This window comes from Littorina saxatilis, linkage group LG2, assembly GCF_037325665.1.
Source record: "Littorina saxatilis isolate snail1 linkage group LG2, US_GU_Lsax_2.0, whole genome shotgun sequence".
NCBI lineage: Eukaryota > Metazoa > Mollusca > Gastropoda > Littorinimorpha > Littorinidae > Littorina > Littorina saxatilis.
Window position 1 is genome coordinate 81,484,669 of NC_090246.1, and position 19,620 is coordinate 81,504,288.

Consider the following 19,620-nt stretch of genomic DNA (forward strand, 5'->3'; position numbering starts at 1 on the left):
ATCAAGTGAGGTGAGGAATTAGCCAATGGTGCAAGTACGAGCAAGGTGTGTTATGAAAAAGGAGGCTGGCTGGCTCTGATAATTATGATATGAACGAACTTTTTCTTACAAATTCAAGAGGCATAAGACACTACAGCAGATAGACAAAGCGATATGACAGCAAACACACGGTCACACAGACATGTAGATGGCAATACACACAGACAGACACTCAAACAAATACACAGACAGACAACATTTTTCACATACAAACACACACACTCACTGACACACACACACGCACACAAACTTACATACACACTGCCTACACGTGTGCGCGCGCGCGCGCCCACACCCACACACACACTCACACACACGCACGCACACACACTTAAACACACACACACATACACACACACACACACACACACTCACATACACACACACACACACACACACCACACATCTCCATAGTTTATTCACAACACCGCCGGTTTAAGAGGACGAGCAGAAAAACACAATAAGCTAGACATTTCGCAGGACGTCACGTCTTCAGCAAACGCCTTTCAAATCGTACCGTGAGAAGACAAACATACGGGTCTTTTGAAGGTACGGGAATAAATAATTACGAATAAGTTGACTATATAAACGGGAGACGCCGCCGTTCTGATCGCCGCGAGAGCACCATCACTGAACAAACTACATAATTATCAGACAGTGCATCTTGAAGTAAAAACCACACCAAGAAAACACTGGTGTTTGAGGGGAGGAAGTTTAGTAGAAAAAAAGCGGAAAATCATAGAAGATATCAAAGTTTCTGGAACCAGCTTTTACCAGCTTCATTTTTGCACGGGGATTTTTCTAACATTCCGAAACAGATAGACTGTTGCAGTCAAGACAGTGAATCAGTTAGGAGATAGGCCTACTCTTCTGTTTTAACATACTTTCTTCTGGCAACGGGAAAAGCTGTAGCCTACATCCAAGATGGCTGCGCTGTTATTTTGCTTGGTGGTCTTGAGTGTCGTGGACTATGGAATGTTCCAGAGCCCTGTCACGCCTGCAGCAGTGCCCGGATGTGCATCTAGGTCAGGGTACATCCGGGGCTCTGACAAATGCTGTAACAGTTTCGTCTTTGCCTTCCTGTACCAAATTTGTTGCACCGACCCCCAGCAAAGTAAGTCTTGAGTTTTTATGTGTAGCCTTGTCTATGTATATTATACACGGCGACAGCGTCTGAACGTGATAAAGGTGATTGTTCATTCTGATTATCTCTGTTCAAATTAACAAACAACTCCCATCCCCAAAATGTAGGACAGAGGCATGTTCCTCATTCTCCAAAGCACTATCAATAACACACACACACACACACACACACACACACACACACACACACACACACACACACACACACACACACACACACGCACACACACACCAATATTTTATTCAACTTCTTATTTAGGATTAAATTCGTTTGCTCATTTCAATTCTTTCACGGTTATTAAGGATTACAGAATTATATAATTATAAGTGTTGTTGGCATGTTTCAGATGTGTGCTACTGTGACGGGAACCACTTCGGTACAGTCTGTGCTGCTGTTCCCATGTCCACTCCATCCCCCGCAGGGTCCCCAACTCGTGAGTCATCCGTATCTCACTTTCCATGGGAAGCAGCATGATCTTTGTCATGCTTTTTATATTTAGTCAAGTTTTGACTAAATATTTTAACATCGAGGGGGAATCGAGACGAGGGTCGTGGTGTATGTGTGTCTGTCTGTCTGTCTGTGCGTGTGTGTGTGTGTGTGTGTGTGTGTGTGTGTGTGTGTGTGTGTAGAGCGATTCAGACTAAACTACTGGACCGATCTTTATGAAATTTGACATGAGAGTTCCTGAATATGAAATCCCCAGACGTTTTTTTCATTTTTTTGATAAATGTCTTTGATGACGTCATATCCGGCTTTTCGTGAAAGTTGAGGCGGCACTGTCACGCTCTCATTTTTCAACCAAATTGGTTGAAATTTTGGTCAAGTAATCTTCGACGAAGCCCGGACTTCGGTATTGCATTTCAGCTTGGTGGCTTAAAAATTAATTAATGACTTTGGTCATTAAAAATCTGAAAATTGTAAAAAAAAATATTGTTTTTATAAAACGATCCAAATTTACGTTTATCTTATTTTCCATCATTTTCTGATTCCAAAAACATATAAATATGTTATATTTGGATTAAAAACAAGCTCTGAAAATTAAAAATATAAAAATTATGATCAAAATTAAATTTTCGAAATCAATTTAAAAACACTTTCATCTTATTCCTTGTCGGTTCCTGATTCCAAAAACATATAGATATGATATGCTTGGATTGAAAACACGCTCAGAAAGTTAAAACGAAGAGAGGTACAGAAAAGCGTGCTATCCTTCTCAGCGCAACTACTACCCCGCTCTTCTTGTCAATTTCACTGCCTTTGCCATGAGCGGTGGACTGACGATGCTACGAGTATACGGTCTTGCTGCGTTGCATTGCGTTCAGTTTCATTCTGTGAGTTCGACAGCTACTTGACTAAATGTTGTATTTTCGCCTTACGCGACTTGTTTTTAATTGAGAGGAGCGTGTGTTCCATGTTGACCCTTCATGTAAAAATCCTGGGCAGATGTTTTGTGTACATCATCGCTTGCACAGGAAGGAAGGTACATTAAAGCTGTGGTCTATTTATGACTTTCCGGGGCTACGAGGTTGAAAAATAAAGATACAATCATGAGTAGAATTCTGTACAGCAAACGCAACCCGAAACCCCACCTATACGGCGCGTATGACCTTGAGAGCTTCAGTCAACGCTTGCATTTTGCAGGGATAACATCCGGTTTGCTCTCTCAAGACTGATCATATTTTATCTTCAAGAGAGATCAAGGGGAAAAAATAAACGCCCTATATCTAGCGATGATTCGAACTCTCGACCTCTCGACCTCGAGACTTCGTGTCTCATGCCCTAACCACTAGACTACTGCGCCAATTGAGAAAAAGAAGGAACAAGTCGCGTAAGGCGAAAATACAATATTTAGTCAAGTAGCTGCCATTTTTCAGCAAGACCGTATACTCGTAGCATCGTCAGTCCACCGCTCATGGCAAAGGCAGTGAAATTGACAAGAAGAGCGGGGTAATAGTTGCGCAAAGAAGGATAGCACGCTTTTCTGTACCTCTCTTTGTTTTTACTTTCTGAGCGTGTTTTTAATCCAAACATATCATATCTATATGTTTTTGGAATCAGGAACCGACAAGGAATAAGATGAAAGTGTTTTTAAATTGATTTGGACAATTTAATTTTGATAATAATTTTTATATATTTAATTTTCAGAGCTTGTTTTTAATCCGAATATAACATATTTATATGTTTTTGGAATCAGCAAATGATGGAAAATAAGATAAACGTAAATTTGGATCGTTTTATACATTTTTATTTTTTTTTACAATTTTCAGATTTTTAATGACCAAAGTCATTAATTAATTTTTAAGCCACCAAGCTGAAATGCAATACCGAACCCCGGGCTTCGTCGAAGATTACTTGACCAAAATTTCAACCAATTTGGTTGAAAAATGAGGGCGTGACAGTGCCGCCTCAACTTTCACGAAAAGCCGGATATGACGTCATCAAAGACATTTATCAAAAAAATGAAAAAAACGTTCGGGGATTTCATACCCAGGAACTCTCATGTCAAATTTCATAAAGATCGGTCCAGTAGTTTAGTCTGAATCGCTCTACACACACACACACACAGACACACAGACACACACACACACACACGCACATACACCACGACCCTCGTTTCGATTCCCCCTCGATGTTAAAATATTTAGTCAAAACTTGACAAAATATAAAAAGAAGGAACAAGTCGCGTAAGGCGAAAATACAACATTTAGTCAAGTAGCTGTCGAACTCACAGAATGAAACTGAACGCAATGCAATGTTTCAGCAAGACCGTAGCATCGTCAGTCCACCGCTCATTGATATTACCAGCTATTGTGTTTTCAGCGTAAGGGCCCGATATTTAGACGAGACAAGTATAATCCCGACGAGTCGAAGACGAGTCGCATTAATACTTGTTCGAGTCTAAATATCGGACCCTATTGCTACGATGAAAACACAATAGCGTATATATAGCTATTCTGACATTAAAATTCTGTGTTAAAATCATGTTTTTGTCAGCAACAAGTACCAGAATGGTCCATGTCGTTGATTGCAGACGACGGTTCACTTTGCGCATGAAGCCACGGAAATAAGCGAACATTGAAAAACCCACGGACATGTATTACGGAGAAAACTCGAGGTAACCGGATGTTTAGCATTACGTCAATATGCTAGGAATCATATGACGTCATGACGTATCATGCTTGCCTACGTATATTGTATGTTCGAAAGTCTGACTTTTGTTGGGAATTCGCGTGGTGAAGACTGCGGTAAATCTGTAGATGATAAGAGAACAAGGATTGTCTCAGAAGAAACGACTAAATGTTTCAGACCGGTAACTTCATTTCAACATTGCACTATACAATGGACGTTCTATGTGACAGGAGAGTTTGCTGATTTTGTGTTAAGCATTGGAGAGATGATCAGATCGTCTGCTAGAATCAGAGATAGGTCGCTTAATTCAGATTGCAGCTTCTGGAAATTTGCAAGGTTTGTAACTGGATTTTACACTTAATGTATGTCATGTACAGTAAGCAACAACAAAAACACACACAAAGCAAATGGCGTCGTCTGTCGACTAGTCACAGAAACAAACCTGGCGAGGTTTGCGTGTACTTTATACACGTGGAAGAAACCGGAACCATGCGTCTTTGTTATCGACAATATGCTTTTGGATATTGAGTAAAATGGCCGACTTCCACCGCATTATGCTTTGATGATCGGAAGAGACCATCCAATCACATCCCCCGAATTCCCCCACGTGTTCATCAGAATAGCTGTATGAATTCATGTTATGTTATTCTTGAAGCAGCATGATTTATATCTCTATCCGCCCATTGTTCATAAGTGAATACATGTATAACTATTTCTTAGATGTCTGGTTTCAACTGCACAGAGCTTTGGAGAGATTCAATTACTGTTCTTGTCATTTTCTTGAATGTTGTAAATAGAGATATCGCAGCTATTTGCATGGCGCGAATGTCGTGTAGCATGACGGTGTAAACATGTACTGCGATTCCGTAAAACATGTTTGCAAATAAAGGCAGGCAAATTAATGTAAATGTGTACGTTTTTGCAACGCATGAATGGTAATTCAAGCGTAGAATGATATAAAAAAAATAAATTTATCTTTGACAACACTGGTGAAGTGGCCTAGCGGTTAAGACATCGGCCCCGACATTTCGAGGCCCCGAGGCCTTGAGTTCGAATCCCTGCCAAGTCGTTTATTTTTTCTGCTCGATCCTTCTTGACAATTATGCTCAGCTCTGCGATAGCAAACCGGATGTTACCACTGCAAAATTCAAGCGTTGACTGAAGCTCTCAAGGTCATACACGCCGTATAGGTGGGGTTTCGGGTAGTGTTTGCTGTACAGAAATCTGTACATGATTTTGTCCCTATTTTTCAACCTCGTAGCCCCGGAAAGTCATAAATAGACCACAGCTTTAAGAACAGTTGGATACACTGTATGCTATTTTCATTGTACAGTTCACTGTAGTAGTCACAACGGAACAATCTTGAAAAAGAGACCAAAACTACTTTTTTTTCTCCCTCTGTTGTATTTGCTACAGACTGACAAGACTGATTGAAGGAGTGAAAGACATGCACACAGGTATACAGACATACAGACAGACAGAATGACAGCCTTACAGCCTTACAGACAGATAGACAGACAGACAGACAGACGGACTGAAAAATATGATGACTGTGTGCAGTGTGTCCTGGCGGCCAGTCAGTCCCACAAGGGCGACTACTGCGCGGAACCACAGTCACTGAGGCGTGTTCTGCTCGTGGAGTGGTCGGCCTTACCGTTGCAGGGACACAGGTCAGGTTTTATTTTGAGTCATCCATTGTGACATCATCTAACACTTTGATTGGGCGAATCGGCGCTTCGAGTTTCCACTGGGACTATTGAAAAACATAATTATACGTTGTTGTTTTTTTAAAGACGGTTGCTACCTTTCGTGGGGCCGCTGACTAAGCAATAAGCGTCGAGCACAGGGCAATAAAGGTTTTCCGGAAATACCTTTATTAGGATGTGTATCCTCTGAGGAAGAGTTGTGCCCCTGACAGTGATGCAAACACTGATCTGAAAATAATGTATAGCGCACAGCCAATGAAACAGCGTAACCAGAGTGTTTATACACCGTACCACACTGACAAATAGGTCAAAGGGAAATAATCGTAGTTTCGAGAGTTGACAGCAGTCTTCTTTCGCTGTATTGAACGGTGTCCCAAGATGGCGGATCCGGTGGCGTCAATGTTTTGATAGCCAATAAGAAGGGACACGTTATCCATATTTTTTTTTAGATCAGTGGATGCAAACAACGACATGCGACGACCAGTGAAGACGAGCGATCGCAGAGAATGAGTAGCTTCAATATGTATGGTATGCAGTGTCCCTCAAAGACATACCCTTTTCTGTCCAAAATATGCTCATCGGACCTCCCGAATCGTTGCGGCAATGATCGCCGGCCTACAATGATCGCTCACAGCGTATTTTGATTGAGGTCATGTGTTGTGTTCATAGCGTTCTCTACTACAAAAATAAGAAAAATAAAACATACGAAGTAAGAATTAAACACCCAAAGTACTCCAGACAGGCACTGAATAAACCAACAGTTTTTCTGCCCTGATAAACAGTTGAGCATAACTTTACATTCCACATGGTTTGTCAATTAACACAATACTGATGTTTAGCAGCACTGAAACAGTAGGCCCCCAGTCAGAGGCCCCAGTCGCACGATGACTAGGCCTGTGATCGCCATGGTTGTGTTGCTTGAGGTCACGTGATTTAGGCTTCGGGAGTCTCGTGCGGAGTTTAGAAAAACACGCGTGTTGAATGATCACTGCAGGCAATCTTTAGCCAACCATAACTCCGGTGTAAATATTTCGGCTGACACAAATTGACACCATATCAAGCGGGTTCTGCATAATATACATGTTGGGGTTAATTATTCCCTGCAATCGTTCGTCGCTACTGGTCGGCGGCGTGATATTGTCCGAGGCACTACTCTTCCACATCGAATAGAATAGTTTTGGTCAGAGTTATTTCCGAACATATTTTTCTTGAACATTCTCCGCATGAAATACTGTACAAAACATATTAATATTTTAGAGTTGAATTCAAATGATTACAGTACGTTTTAGATGTTTCTTCATTACATAAATAGCTGCGGGGATTGTTTAGCAGAAGAAAGCAATGAACAAAAACAAAATCAAAATCAGTATCTTAGATTCACATGTATTTTGGTCCTTGCTCCAGGGTAAGGATTGTGATGTTTTACACGCTTTGTTTTTTTATCTCGTTTTTTATTCTGAATTTTGGAACGTTGGCAGTCTCTTTGTTTTTGGTTTTACACGCTAATTGCCTTATGATGAAGAGTGTCCTTTCCCCAGTTTTGTAACGTGCCTTATGTTCATGACCGAGCGAATGTGCCTTTAAATAAACTTTCACGCTCACTGACTTTTCCAGTTTTGTAACGCACCCTACGTCCATGACCCGGTGACGGGGGATAAAGTGCTGTACACTCTCACCAGCTGCTGGCAGGCTGCTCTCCAGTCTCGGAACAGTGGCTTCTCGTGAGTCTTTGTTTTCTTGTTCGATAATTTGTGTGTTTGTTTATGTGTTAGTTTCGTTAGTTTGTTGGTTTGTTTGTTGGGTGTGTGTGCATTGTTCGTTCGTTCGTTCGTTCGTTCGTTTCTTTGTTCCTTTTTTTTTTCTTTTTTTTTTTTTTTTGGTAACAGGCACAGTCCTGCCCGTGTCTGCAAATCGAATCATCATCTCAGACCGAGCCAGGCGTTTACATAGAAAAAGACCATCCCTCCACTTGGTTACATACCAAGCATGAACATCCTGGATGATGTTCTCTGTGCAGGGGAGAATTGTTTGCGACAAAACTCTGAACAAACACTGTTCTGGTAACTTGTCAAATTAATCCATCAAAACAAATTCTCTTTCTTCACACGAAGCAGTCAGGATACTGGTATTTGAGACGTGTCAAAGCGGAGGGATGTTCTCATCCCGTGTAAAGGCGTCGGATGGTGAGCCGAACCGTAGTGCTCACGTGAAGGACTGGGTGGCCGAGTGGTAACGCACTGGGTGGCCGAGTGGTAACGCACTGGGTGGCCGAGTGGTAACGCACTGGGTGGCCGAGTGGTAACGCACTGGGTGGCCGAGTGGTAACGCACTGGGTGGCCGAGTGGTAACGCACTGGGTTGCCGAGTGGTAACGCACTGGGTGGCCGAGTGGTAACGCACTGGCTGGCCGAGTGGTAACGCACTGGGTGGCCGAGTGGTAACGCACTGGGTGGCCGAGTGGTAACGCACTGGGTGGCCGAGTGGTAACGACTGGGTGGCCGAGTGGTAACGACTGGGTGGCCGAGTGGTAACGACTGGGTGGCCGCGTGGTAACGACTGGGTGGCCGAGTGGTAACGCACTGGGTGGCCGAGTGGTAACGCACTGGGTGGCCGAGTGGTAACGCACTGGGTGGCCGGGTGGTAACGCACTGGGTGGCCGGGTGGTAACGCACTGGGTGGCCGAGTGGTAAAGCACTGGGTGGCCGAGTGGTAACGCACTGGGTGGCCGAGTGGTAACGCACTGGCTGGCCGAGTGGTAACGCACTGGGTGGCCGAGTGGTAACGCACTGGGTGGCCGAGTGGTAACGCACTGGGTGGCCGAGTGGTAACGACTGGGTGGCCGAGTGGTAACGACTGGGTGGCCGAGTGGTAACGCACTGGGTTGCCGAGTGGTAACGCACTGGGTGGCCGAGTGGTAACGCACTGGCTGGCCGAGTGGTAACGCACTGGGTGGCCGAGTGGTAACGCACTGGGTGGCCGAGTGGTAACGCACTGGGTGGCCGAGTGGTAACGACTGGGTGGCCGAGTGGTAACGACTGGGTGGCCGAGTGGTAACGACTGGGTGGCCGAGTGGTAACGCACTGGGTGGCCGAGTGGTAACGCACTGGGTGGCCGAGTGGTAACGCACTGGGTGGCCGAGTGGTAACGCACTGGGTGGCCGGGTGGTAACGCACTGGGTGGCCGGGTGGTAACGCACTGGGTGGCCCAGTGGTAACGCACTGGGTGGCCCAGTGGTAACGCACTGGGTGGCCCAGTGGTAACGCACTGGGTGGCCCAGTGGTAACGCACTGGGTGGCCGAGTGGTAACACACTGGGTGGCCGAGTGGTAACGCACTGGGTGGCCGAGTGGTAACGCACTGGGTGGCCAAGTGGTAACGACTGGGTGGCCGAGTGGTAACGACTGGGTGGCCGAGTGGTAACGACTGGATGGCCGAGTGGTAACGACTGGGTGGCCGAGTGGTAACGCACTGGGTGGCCGAGTGGTAACGCACTGGGTGGCCGAGTGGTAACTCACTGGGTGGCCGAGTGGTAACGCACTGGGTGGCCGAGTGGTAACGCACTGGGTGGCCGAGTGGTAACGCACTGGGTGGCCGAGTGGTAACGCACTGGGTGGCCGAGTGGTAACGACTGGGTGGCCGAGTGGTAACGACTGGGTGGCCGAGTGGTAACGACTGGGTGGCCGAGTGGTAACGCACTGGGTGGCCGAGTGGTAACGCACTGGGTGGCCGAGTGGTAACTCACTGGGTGGCCGAGTGGTAACGCACTGGGTGGCCGGGTGGTAACGCACTGGGTGGCCGAGTGGTAAAGCACTGGGTGGCCGAGTGGTAACGCACTGGGTGGCCGAGTGGTAACGCACTGGCTGGCCGAGTGGTAACGCACTGGGTGGCCGAGTGGTAACGCACTGGGTGGCCGAGTGGTAACGCACTGGGTGGCCGAGTGGTAACGACTGGGTGGCCGAGTGGTAACGACTGGGTGGCCGAGTGGTAACGCACTGGGTTGCCGAGTGGTAACGCACTGGGTGGCCGAGTGGTAACGCACTGGCTGGCCGAGTGGTAACGCACTGGGTGGCCGAGTGGTAACGCACTGGGTGGCCGAGTGGTAACGCACTGGGTGGCCGAGTGGTAACGACTGGGTGGCCGAGTGGTAACGACTGGGTGGCCGAGTGGTAACGACTGGGTGGCCGAGTGGTAACGCACTGGGTGGCAGAGTGGTAACGCACTGGGTGGCCGAGTGGTAACGCACTGGGTGGCCGAGTGGTAACGCACTGGGTGGCCGGGTGGTAACGCACTGGGTGGCCGAGTGGTAAAGCACTGGGTGGCCGAGTGGTAACGCACTGGGTGGCCGAGTGGTAACGCACTGGGTGGCCCAGTGGTAACGCACTGGGTGGCCCAGTGGTAACGCACTGGGTGGCCGAGTGGTAACACACTGGGTGGCCGAGTGGTAACGCACTGGGTGGCCGAGTGGTAACGCACTGGGTGGCCGAGTGGTAACGACTGGGTGGCCGAGTGGTAACGACTGGGTGGCCGAGTGGTAACGACTGGATGGCCGAGTGGTAACGACTGGGTGGCCGAGTGGTAACGCACTGGGTGGCCGAGTGGTAACGCACTGGGTGGCCGAGTGGTAACGCACTGGGTGGCCGAGTGGTAACGCACTGGGTGGCCGAGTGGTAACGCACTGGGTGGCCGAGTGGTAACGCACTGGGTGGCCGAGTGGTAACGCACTGGGTGGCCGAGTGGTAACGACTAGGTGGCCGAGTGGTAACGCACTGGGTGGCCGAGTGGTAACGACTGGGTGGCCGAGTGGTAACGCACTGGGTGGCCGAGTGGTAACGACTGGGTGGCCGAGTGGTAACGACTGGGTGGCCGAGTGGTAACACACTGGGTGGCCGAGTGGTAACGCACTGGGTGGCAGAGTGGTAACGCACTGGGTGGCCGAGTGGTAACGCACTGGGTGGCCGAGTGGTAACGACTGGGTGGCCGAGTGGTAACGCACTGGGTGGCCGAGTGGTAACGACTGGGTGGCCGAGTGGTAACGACTGGGTGGCCGAGTGGTAACGCACTGGGTGGCCGAGTGGTAACGCACTGGGTGGCCGAGTGGTAACGCACTGGGTGGCCGAGTGGTAACGCACTGGGTGGCCGAGTGGTAACGACTGGGTGGCCGAGTGGTAACGGGTGGCCGAGTGGTAACGCACTGGGTGGCCGAGTGGTAACGCACTGGGTGGCCGAGTGGTAACGCACTGGGTGGCCGAGTGGTAACGACTGGGTGGCCGAGTGGTAACGCACTGGGTGGCCGAGTGGTAACGACTGGGTGGCCGAGCGGTAACGACTGGGTGGACGAGCGGTAACGACTGGGTGGCTGAGTGGTAACGACTGGGTGGCCGAGTGGTAACGACTGGGTGGCCGAGTGGTAACGCACTGGGTGGCCGAGTGGTAACGCACTGGGTGGCCGAGTGGTAACGCACTTGCGCTCGGAAGCGAGAGGTTGCGAGTTCGACCCTGGCTCAGGGCGTTAGCAATTTTCTCCTCCCTTTCCTAACCTAGGTGGTGGGTTCAAGTGCTAGTCTTTCGGATGAGACGAAAAACCGAGGTCCCTTCGTGTGCACTACATCGGGGTGTGCACGTTAAAGATCCCACGATTGACAAAAGGGTCTTTCCTGGCAAAAGTGTATAGGCATAGATACAAAATGTCCACCAAAATACCCGTGTGACTTGGAATAATAGGCCGTGAAAAGTAGGATATGCGCCAAAATGGCTGCGATCTGCTGGCCGATGTGAATGCGTGATGTATTGTGTAAAAAAAATTCCATCTCACACGGCATCAATAAATCCCTGCGCCTTGAATATGTGCGCGATATAAATTGCATAAAAAAATTATAAAAACAATCCCTGCGCTTAGAACTGTACCCACGGAATACGCGCGATATAAACCTCATATTGATTGATTGATTGATTCTTCTTCTTCTTCTTCTTCTTCGTTCATGGGCTTAGACTCCCACGTTCACTCATGTTTTTAGCACGAGTGGATTTTTACGTGTATGACCGTTTTTACCCCGCCATTCAGGCAGCATACGCCGATTTCGGGGGAGGCATGCTGGGTGTTTTCGTGTTTCTATAACCCACCGAACTCTGACATGGATTGCAGGATCTTTTCCGTGCGCACTTGGTCTTGTGCTTGCGTATACACATGAAGGGGGTTAAGTCACTAAGCAGGTCTGCACATAAGTTGACCTGGGAGATCGGAAAAATCTCCAATCTTAACCCACCAGGCGGCAGCGACCGGGATTCGAACTCACGCCACCTCCCGATTAGGAGGCCGATGTCTTACCACCACGCCACTGCGCCCGTCTGAAGGTCACTTTTGCCTCTCTCCTGCTGAATAATGTTGCATTGTATGTATACACATCGAACTTCTCAGTGCTTGCTTGTCTGTGTAATCAAACGACAACAGAAGGTTAACTATTGGAAAGCTTCATTTTTGACAAAACGAAACATTTAATTCCGTTTTGTCAAAAAGTACACACGTTTTGATAATTAACCTTTCGTCTGTTTTTTATTCTGGAATTTTGGAATGTTAGCAGTCCATCTGTTTTGGATTTCTGCTTTTGTCTGGCTTTCGCTGTAGGCTTAAGTTGAATTCTTAACGACAACAATAGCAATATTTCATGCCTTGTCTCTCGTGGTGTTGCAGTGTAACGGGCGCCATCTTTGGAGACTCCTTCCCCGTGGATAACTGCACGGTTGTGGCCAGTCCTGCAGGTATGTTCATTTGACTTTCTCACGGCGTGTTTCTGGCTGAATGACTGTCTTCTTCTTGTTCTCTTTCTTTGTGTTTTAGATTGCATTTATTTTATTTTATTTTATCTTATTTTATTTTATTTTATTTTATTTTATTTTTAATTCATTTAGTTTAGTTTAGTTTAGTTTAGTTTAGTTTAGTTTAGTTTAGTTTAGTTTAGTTTAGTTTAGTTCATTTTATGTTATTTATTTAATTTCATTTCATGTTTGCTCTTTATTTTATTTTATTTTATTCTATCTTATTGGCTCACGTAAGTGTAGCCTATGCGATGCTAACTTTTGTCTGTCTGTGCGTGCGTGCGTGCGTGCGTGCGTGCGTGCGTGCGTGCGTGCGTGCGTATGTATGTATGTCTGTGGTAGAAACTTTAACATTTGACTGAACACCGAAATACTAATTTTACCTGGTTATTATTTAAGCAACAGCTTCAAAGTATTGAAGCAATGATCAACATTTCGTCGGCACGTATGTAGTTAAAGTGTGTATCCAAAGAAAACGGGTGGTGTTTTTTATTTTTTTATTTTTTTTTGGGGGGGGTGGGTAAAAACAGGTGACTGGTTTGTGTCGTGTGTGGTATGTAGACCAGGTCAGGGGTCAAGGTTAGGTCAGATCGCGTGAAGGATTGTGGTATAGATACAGTTATCACCGAGCTGCAGTTCGCCGATTCGGAGAAGACGATTTTACATTGTTCGGTTTCGTAGCTCCAGAAAAATAGATAAAGAAGATACCAAAGGAGATTTCCTACAGGTTAATCTGCACAGCGTGTTTCCAGTGTCTGCGCGAGGAAGCGCAGCGCTGTCGAAAGCGCAGTGTCGATCTGGCCATCTCAGGCAGTCGTGTCCCCGTAAGTAGGCTACAGACAGACAGATCTAGATCTAGTGTCTCGCACTCTTGCACCGTGTCACATATTCTTACTGTGTGTGTGTATGTGACGTAGCGATTGAGTTTGTGTTACTGTTTGTTGATTTCTTACGTGAGCCTTGAAGGCTTCGCCTCTTGTTTTATTTTATTTATTTATTTTCCTTTCCAATCCTCTCCTTTCATTTTGTTTCAATTTATCTGATTTCATTTCATTTCAAATGTGACTGTCCGTGTCTTTGATTCTTTAAATCTTTTCGTCAAGTGTATTTTCTCTCACCACGGCATTGTTGCCAGTAAAGGTTTTGTTTTGCATGTTCATGTCACCATTGTGTAGCTATAGGCTAGGCCTATACAACGTATAGTGGGGAAGGAGGTGGGGGGATTAACATGGTTGTGAATGCTGAGGAGACAATTGTCCAGGGTAGGCAGCTGTCTTTGCACCCCTTTTGCAGGACCCGTCTATCTTTAGAATGAATTAAAGTGCTGAGGTGACGATGCCGACTTTGCAATTGTCTGAGCTCACCTCGTAGTCAGTGGGAACAGACGAACTCCCGAAATAACTCTGTGGAGATCGCAGCGAAAGTCTCAGGCATTTTAAAAACACAAATATAGGCCTAGGCATGCGCAGGAAGGACGTGGGTGGAAGGTGTGGGGGGGGGGGGAGAGGGGGAGGGGGGTTGAGTAGCGCGATTCTGTCCCAGGGATAGCAGCCCGAATTTCCTTGAAAGAATTTCCCAAGGACAATACCAATACCAAAGTATCCCTTTTCATCTTATCAACAGCTGCCAACCCCAACATAACGATGCTGTCCCTGTCCAAGCTGACGTCATACTTCGTGGAGCAACACCTGGCCGAGTGTCCCAGCCCTGGCTGCCTCTACAACTCCACCACCATGAACACCGCCGTCAACTTCTCAGACTGCTTCGTCGTCAGCTATGGCTTCGATTTGGCAGGTAGGTTGTAGCATCAAGTCAGGATTTTCAACAGTTGAGGCCGCACTGTGGTGACCTCATTTTTTAAGCTAATTGATTCAAACTTTGGCTCAATCCGGACTATTGGATTGCATTCCTCCACACCACCACCACCTTGGATATTGCCGTCAACTTCTCTGACTGCTTCGTCGTCAGCTATGGCTTCGATGTTAAAGGTAGGTTGTTGCATCAAGACAGGATTTTTAAAAGTTGAGGCCGCACTGTGGTGACCTTATTTTTTGCTAAAGCTTAATGATTGAGACTTTTGTCCAAAATTCTTTGACTCAATCGAGACTATGGGATTGCATTTCTCTACATCCCCACCAACATGCCTGACCACGTCTCCATCGTCAGCTATGGGTTTGTTGTTTCAGGTGGGTTGTAGCATCAAGTCAGAATTTCCAACTGTTGAGGCCGCACTGTGGTGACCTCATTTGCTTATGATTTCAGCTTTGGTCAAACATTATTTTACCTCAATCGAGACTGTGGGATTGCATTTCTGTACACCGCCACCACCATACGTGACCAAGTCAACCTCAAAAACTGCTCCATCGTGAGCTACGGTTTGATTAGGATTTAGACTCAAATGTGTTTTAGACGGGGAGGGGGGGGGGGGGGGTCATCATATATGGATTTGAAAGATAGCGCATTTCGTTACATTGGAACAAGCAGTATTCACCAAATCTTAGTTTGCAGTGATGAAAAATCTTGCTGAAGCTCTCATTTTTCCCGATCCGCGAACAGTTTGTGAATATATTTTTGAATAGGCCCTAGGTTACAATGACACTCGGCATGCAACCTCTTGAGGTTCTTTTTGGATATTTCTATTTTCTACATAAAAAAACCCCAATAATTGTAAGTTATTGGAACGTACGTTTACTTATTGACAAAACAAAACGTTACATTTACACTAAAACATCTTAATCATTTTAAGTATTTATGCTTATTCTATTACAAATAAACAAATATGTCCTGTTCCAAGCAATATTGACACCATAAAACATTTACAGTTTTGTCAATAATTAAACGTTCCGTAACCTGCAATTCTTGTTTTTTAATCTGAATTTTGTAACGTTAACGGTCTGTCTGCTTCTGAATTTTGTAACGTTAACGGTCTATCTGTTTCTGAATTTTGTAACGTTAACGGTCTATCTGTTTCTGGATTTTGTAACGTTAACGGTCTATCTGTTTCTGGATTTTGTAACGTTAACGGTCTATCTGTTTCTGAATTTTGTAACGTTAACGGTCTATCTGTTTCTGAATTTTGTAACGTTAACGGTCTATCTGTTTCTGAATTTTGTAACGTTAACGGTCTGTCTGTTTCTGAATTTTGTAACGTTAACGGTCTGTCTGTTTCTGAATTTTGTGACGTTAACGGTCTGTCTGTTTCTGAATTTTGTAACGTTAACGGTCTATCTGTTTCTGAATTTTGTAATGTTAACGGTCTATCTGTTTCTGAATTTTGTAACGTTAACGGTCTATCTGTTTCTGAATTTTGTAACGTTAACGGTCTATCTGTTTCTGAATTTTGTAACGTTAACGGTCTGTCTGTTTCTGAATTTTATAACGTTAACGGTCTATCTGTTTCTGAATTTTGTAATGTTAACGGTCTATCTGTTTCTGAATTTTGTAACGTTAACGGTCTATCTGTTTCTGAATTTTGTAACGTTAACGGTCTATCTGTTTCTGAATTTTGTAACGTTAACGGTCTATCTGTTTCTGAATTTTGTAACGTTAACGGTCTATCTGTTTCTGAATTTTGTAACGTTAACGGTCTATCTGTTTCTGAATTTTGTAACGTTAACGGTCTGTCTGTTTTTGGATTTGTACGGATATTTGTGCGTTTCTATTGCTGCTTAAAAGGAACAATTCCGGTCAACAAAAAGTTTTTTCGTTCGGTTTTTTTTCAGGCTCGACTGAACTGCGGCGGGTGTCAGTGAAGATGGGGGACGCAACTCGGTGCGCCAACGCCGTTCCCGGGTCCCAGTGCTTTGTGTCGGACCAGGGCGGGTCTCCATGTCTGGTAGGTCTTGACGTTTTAGCGTTTGCTTGACAGAGATAAGATAAGATAAGATAAGATAAGTTCAGGTAAGGTAAGCTAAGGTAAGGTAAGGTAAGGTAGGGTAAGAATACAGAATACAGAATACAGAATCTTTAATTGCCCAAGGTTGGAACTTTGTGATGACATTGCTGTTAAGCAGAGACATACTCCCCGAAAGCGGCGTATGGCTGCCTGAATGGTGGGGTAAAAACGGTCATACACGTAAAAACCCACTCGTGCAAGTTTGTGAGTGAACGTGGGAGTTTCAGCCCATGAGCGAAGAAAAAAAAAGCAGAGACATACATTGAAGAGATGCGAAGCGAGGCCGCTCGCGTGAACTCTTGGGGTACCGCGCTCGGTCAGCGTGACCTCGCGCGATTGTCAGCCATCATCCCGTACTACGTTGTTGTTCGCTTGCTCTCTGACACCGATTTTAAGTGCTTTTCTGTCATATTTCTTTGGATATTTCCAGCTTCAGACGAGAGATAGCAGTGATAAGTAAACTTGATTCATATTCTGTAACTTCAATAGTGTGCACACGAACGCATTTGAGAGGATTGGGTTCCCGAAGTGAGTAAAAAACACGGTTCCCTCGGTTCTTGTGGCCATTGTTTTAAGTCCATGCCTTACAGTGTGCGTGGAGGCAATGTTTGGGAGCTAATATTTTCTTTTGTGCGCAACGTTACTTTCCCTTAACTGGCAAATGCATTACTGGTGTATACATTAATCTGTATAATTTTTGACGCGCTGTAATTAAATTTGATGCTTTTAAGTCTCACTCTTGAAAGTGGTTCTCGCACTTACACTGGCGTGTGGATAAAAAAAAGTTTTTAAGGAGAAATGAGCGAAATTGCTTACTTTAGGATTCATCTTCTAATCACCAAATGATGCAATAATCTTCTTCTTGTGATTTTCTGTTTCTCTTGAGTGCAAATAATTAACAGTTTGCATGTTTTATTATCTATGATTTTCTATGAAACGGTTATAATTCTTTAAAAACACAACAATTGCCAGCTTGGTGCCAGTGGGAGGATTACTTGCCCCTGCCGAAGGCGAAGATAACGCGAGCGGGAAGACAGCGCTTCGCATCTCTTCTATCTATGTCTCTGGGTTAAGAAACATTTCAATCCAGCCATATACACCAACACACGCATCATTTATACAAACTGATTAACAACATTAATTTAAAAACAACACTGGACAGCATAAGTTTAAAAATACATTCACTAAAACTAAAACTAAAAAAGGTAAACTAAGGTAACACGATAAGATAAGATACATCTTTACTTACGAGTGTTGTGGCATAAGCGTCAAGTTTTAATAGATTGTGGAAAAGTTGATTTCCCTTGTTTCCATAGAAAAAGTAAGGCAAGGTGTAGCCTGCCTCGGTGTCTTAATGGAAAATCAAGGAAAAACAAGGGAACGTAACCCGTAAAATCCGACAGAGTTATTTCCAAAATTCGTCTATTCAAATTCATAACTTTAGTCTGGTTTCTCAAAAATAATCTAATTGGCCAGTCAATGTGTATCATTTATGCAAATTGCTGACGTCACTGTTTGTTTTTCAGGGCGACGGTGGCGCCCCCGTGTATTGCAGTCTCAACACTGGCGAGGTGGCGCTGTACGGTATCTCTGCCTCGCCCAATCGCTGCAGTCCCTCCGTCACATCCTTCAGCATGTTCCCCTTATCTCCTTAATACTGCATCATCGCAAGAGAGATGACATGGATTTGCATGGTTACCATGGAATTAAACGTGTAACCAGATCTTTTTTCTTTCATCTTTCAGCATTGTCCTAATTTCTCCGTAATGCTTTATAGGAAGGATGGCATGGACTCGGACCTTTACTATGAAATTAAACTTGTAACCCGAGAGGTGTTTTTAAACAACCTTCAGCGTTTTTCCCATGTCTCCTTAATACTGTCTCAGTACGGGAGAGATTACATGGATTTGGACCGTTACCATGGAATTCAACTTGTAACCAGAATTTAATTTCATTTTTAAACATTGTTCAGCATTTTGCCCATTTCTCCTTAATGCTATATATAAAATATGGCATGGATTTGAACCGTTGCCATGAATTTAAACTTGTAACCAGAAAGGCTTTAAAACAAATCCTTCAGCATTTTCCCCATTTTTAGTTGATACTGTCTCAGTATAAGAGAGAAAGAAAGGACTCGGATCGTTTACCGCGGAATTAAACTTGTAACCAGAAAGGTGTTTGTTTTATACATCCTTCAGAGTTTTTCCCGTTTCTCATTAATACTGTCTCACTGTATGGATTCGGACCGTTACTTTTAAAATGTAATTTGTAATCAGAGAGTTGTTTATTCTTAAATCCATCAGCATTTTTCCATCCCTTTCAAATAGTCCCGATCCCGAAAAGCCAAATAGGTTCAAGGGGCATGAAAAACCAACATCCCGCTCAAATACTGTCTCAGAAAATTGAGGTATTATTCTGTGCTAGATTGTCATTACTGATCTAATATTGTAACTGTATTGATTAGTGTGCAGACCTTGACAAACATTGTTCAGAATTGTCCCCATACTTCTCGGATACTGTTTTTTTGCAGTACAGATTGCAATGATTGAGAGTTCAACCATTGTGTTCATTTTGGTTATGTATGATTTTATGGCTACATATTAGATTGTTTCTGTTATGGGACACAACCAATGACAGCCGTAGCCAAGGCAGCAACCAGTAGTGATTAAAGAAACTCAACAGAATTAAAGTAGATTAAGCAGAGCAAAACACGGCGTCTTCATTGTCCATGTTTATTATTTGAATCGTATTGTATTAGAGTACAACTTTGTTGTGATTCTCATCAAAAATAAACATAAAAACGTGTGAAGACAACAAAATGTGACGTCTCTGTAACTGTTTTCTTCTTTCTTCTGATATCATCCTGACAATATTTCAAAAGAACCTCAGACGCCCA

General features: G+C 44.9%; 1 protein-coding gene across 1 annotated transcript; it reads left to right on the forward strand.

Moving 5' to 3' along the window:
- The first annotated feature begins 627 nt into the window (after positions 1–627).
- LOC138959874 (uncharacterized) lies at positions 628–19,529 on the forward strand. The gene is made up of 8 exons (XM_070331529.1): positions 628–1,153; positions 1,530–1,616; positions 5,873–5,982; positions 7,633–7,739; positions 12,705–12,772; positions 14,453–14,623; positions 16,552–16,664; positions 18,251–19,529. Exons 1-8 carry the CDS (start codon positions 964–966, stop codon positions 18,377–18,379), a joined length of 975 nt encoding a protein of 324 aa, XP_070187630.1. The 5' UTR covers positions 628–963; the 3' UTR covers positions 18,380–19,529.
- Positions 19,530–19,620: the final 91 nt, after the last annotated feature.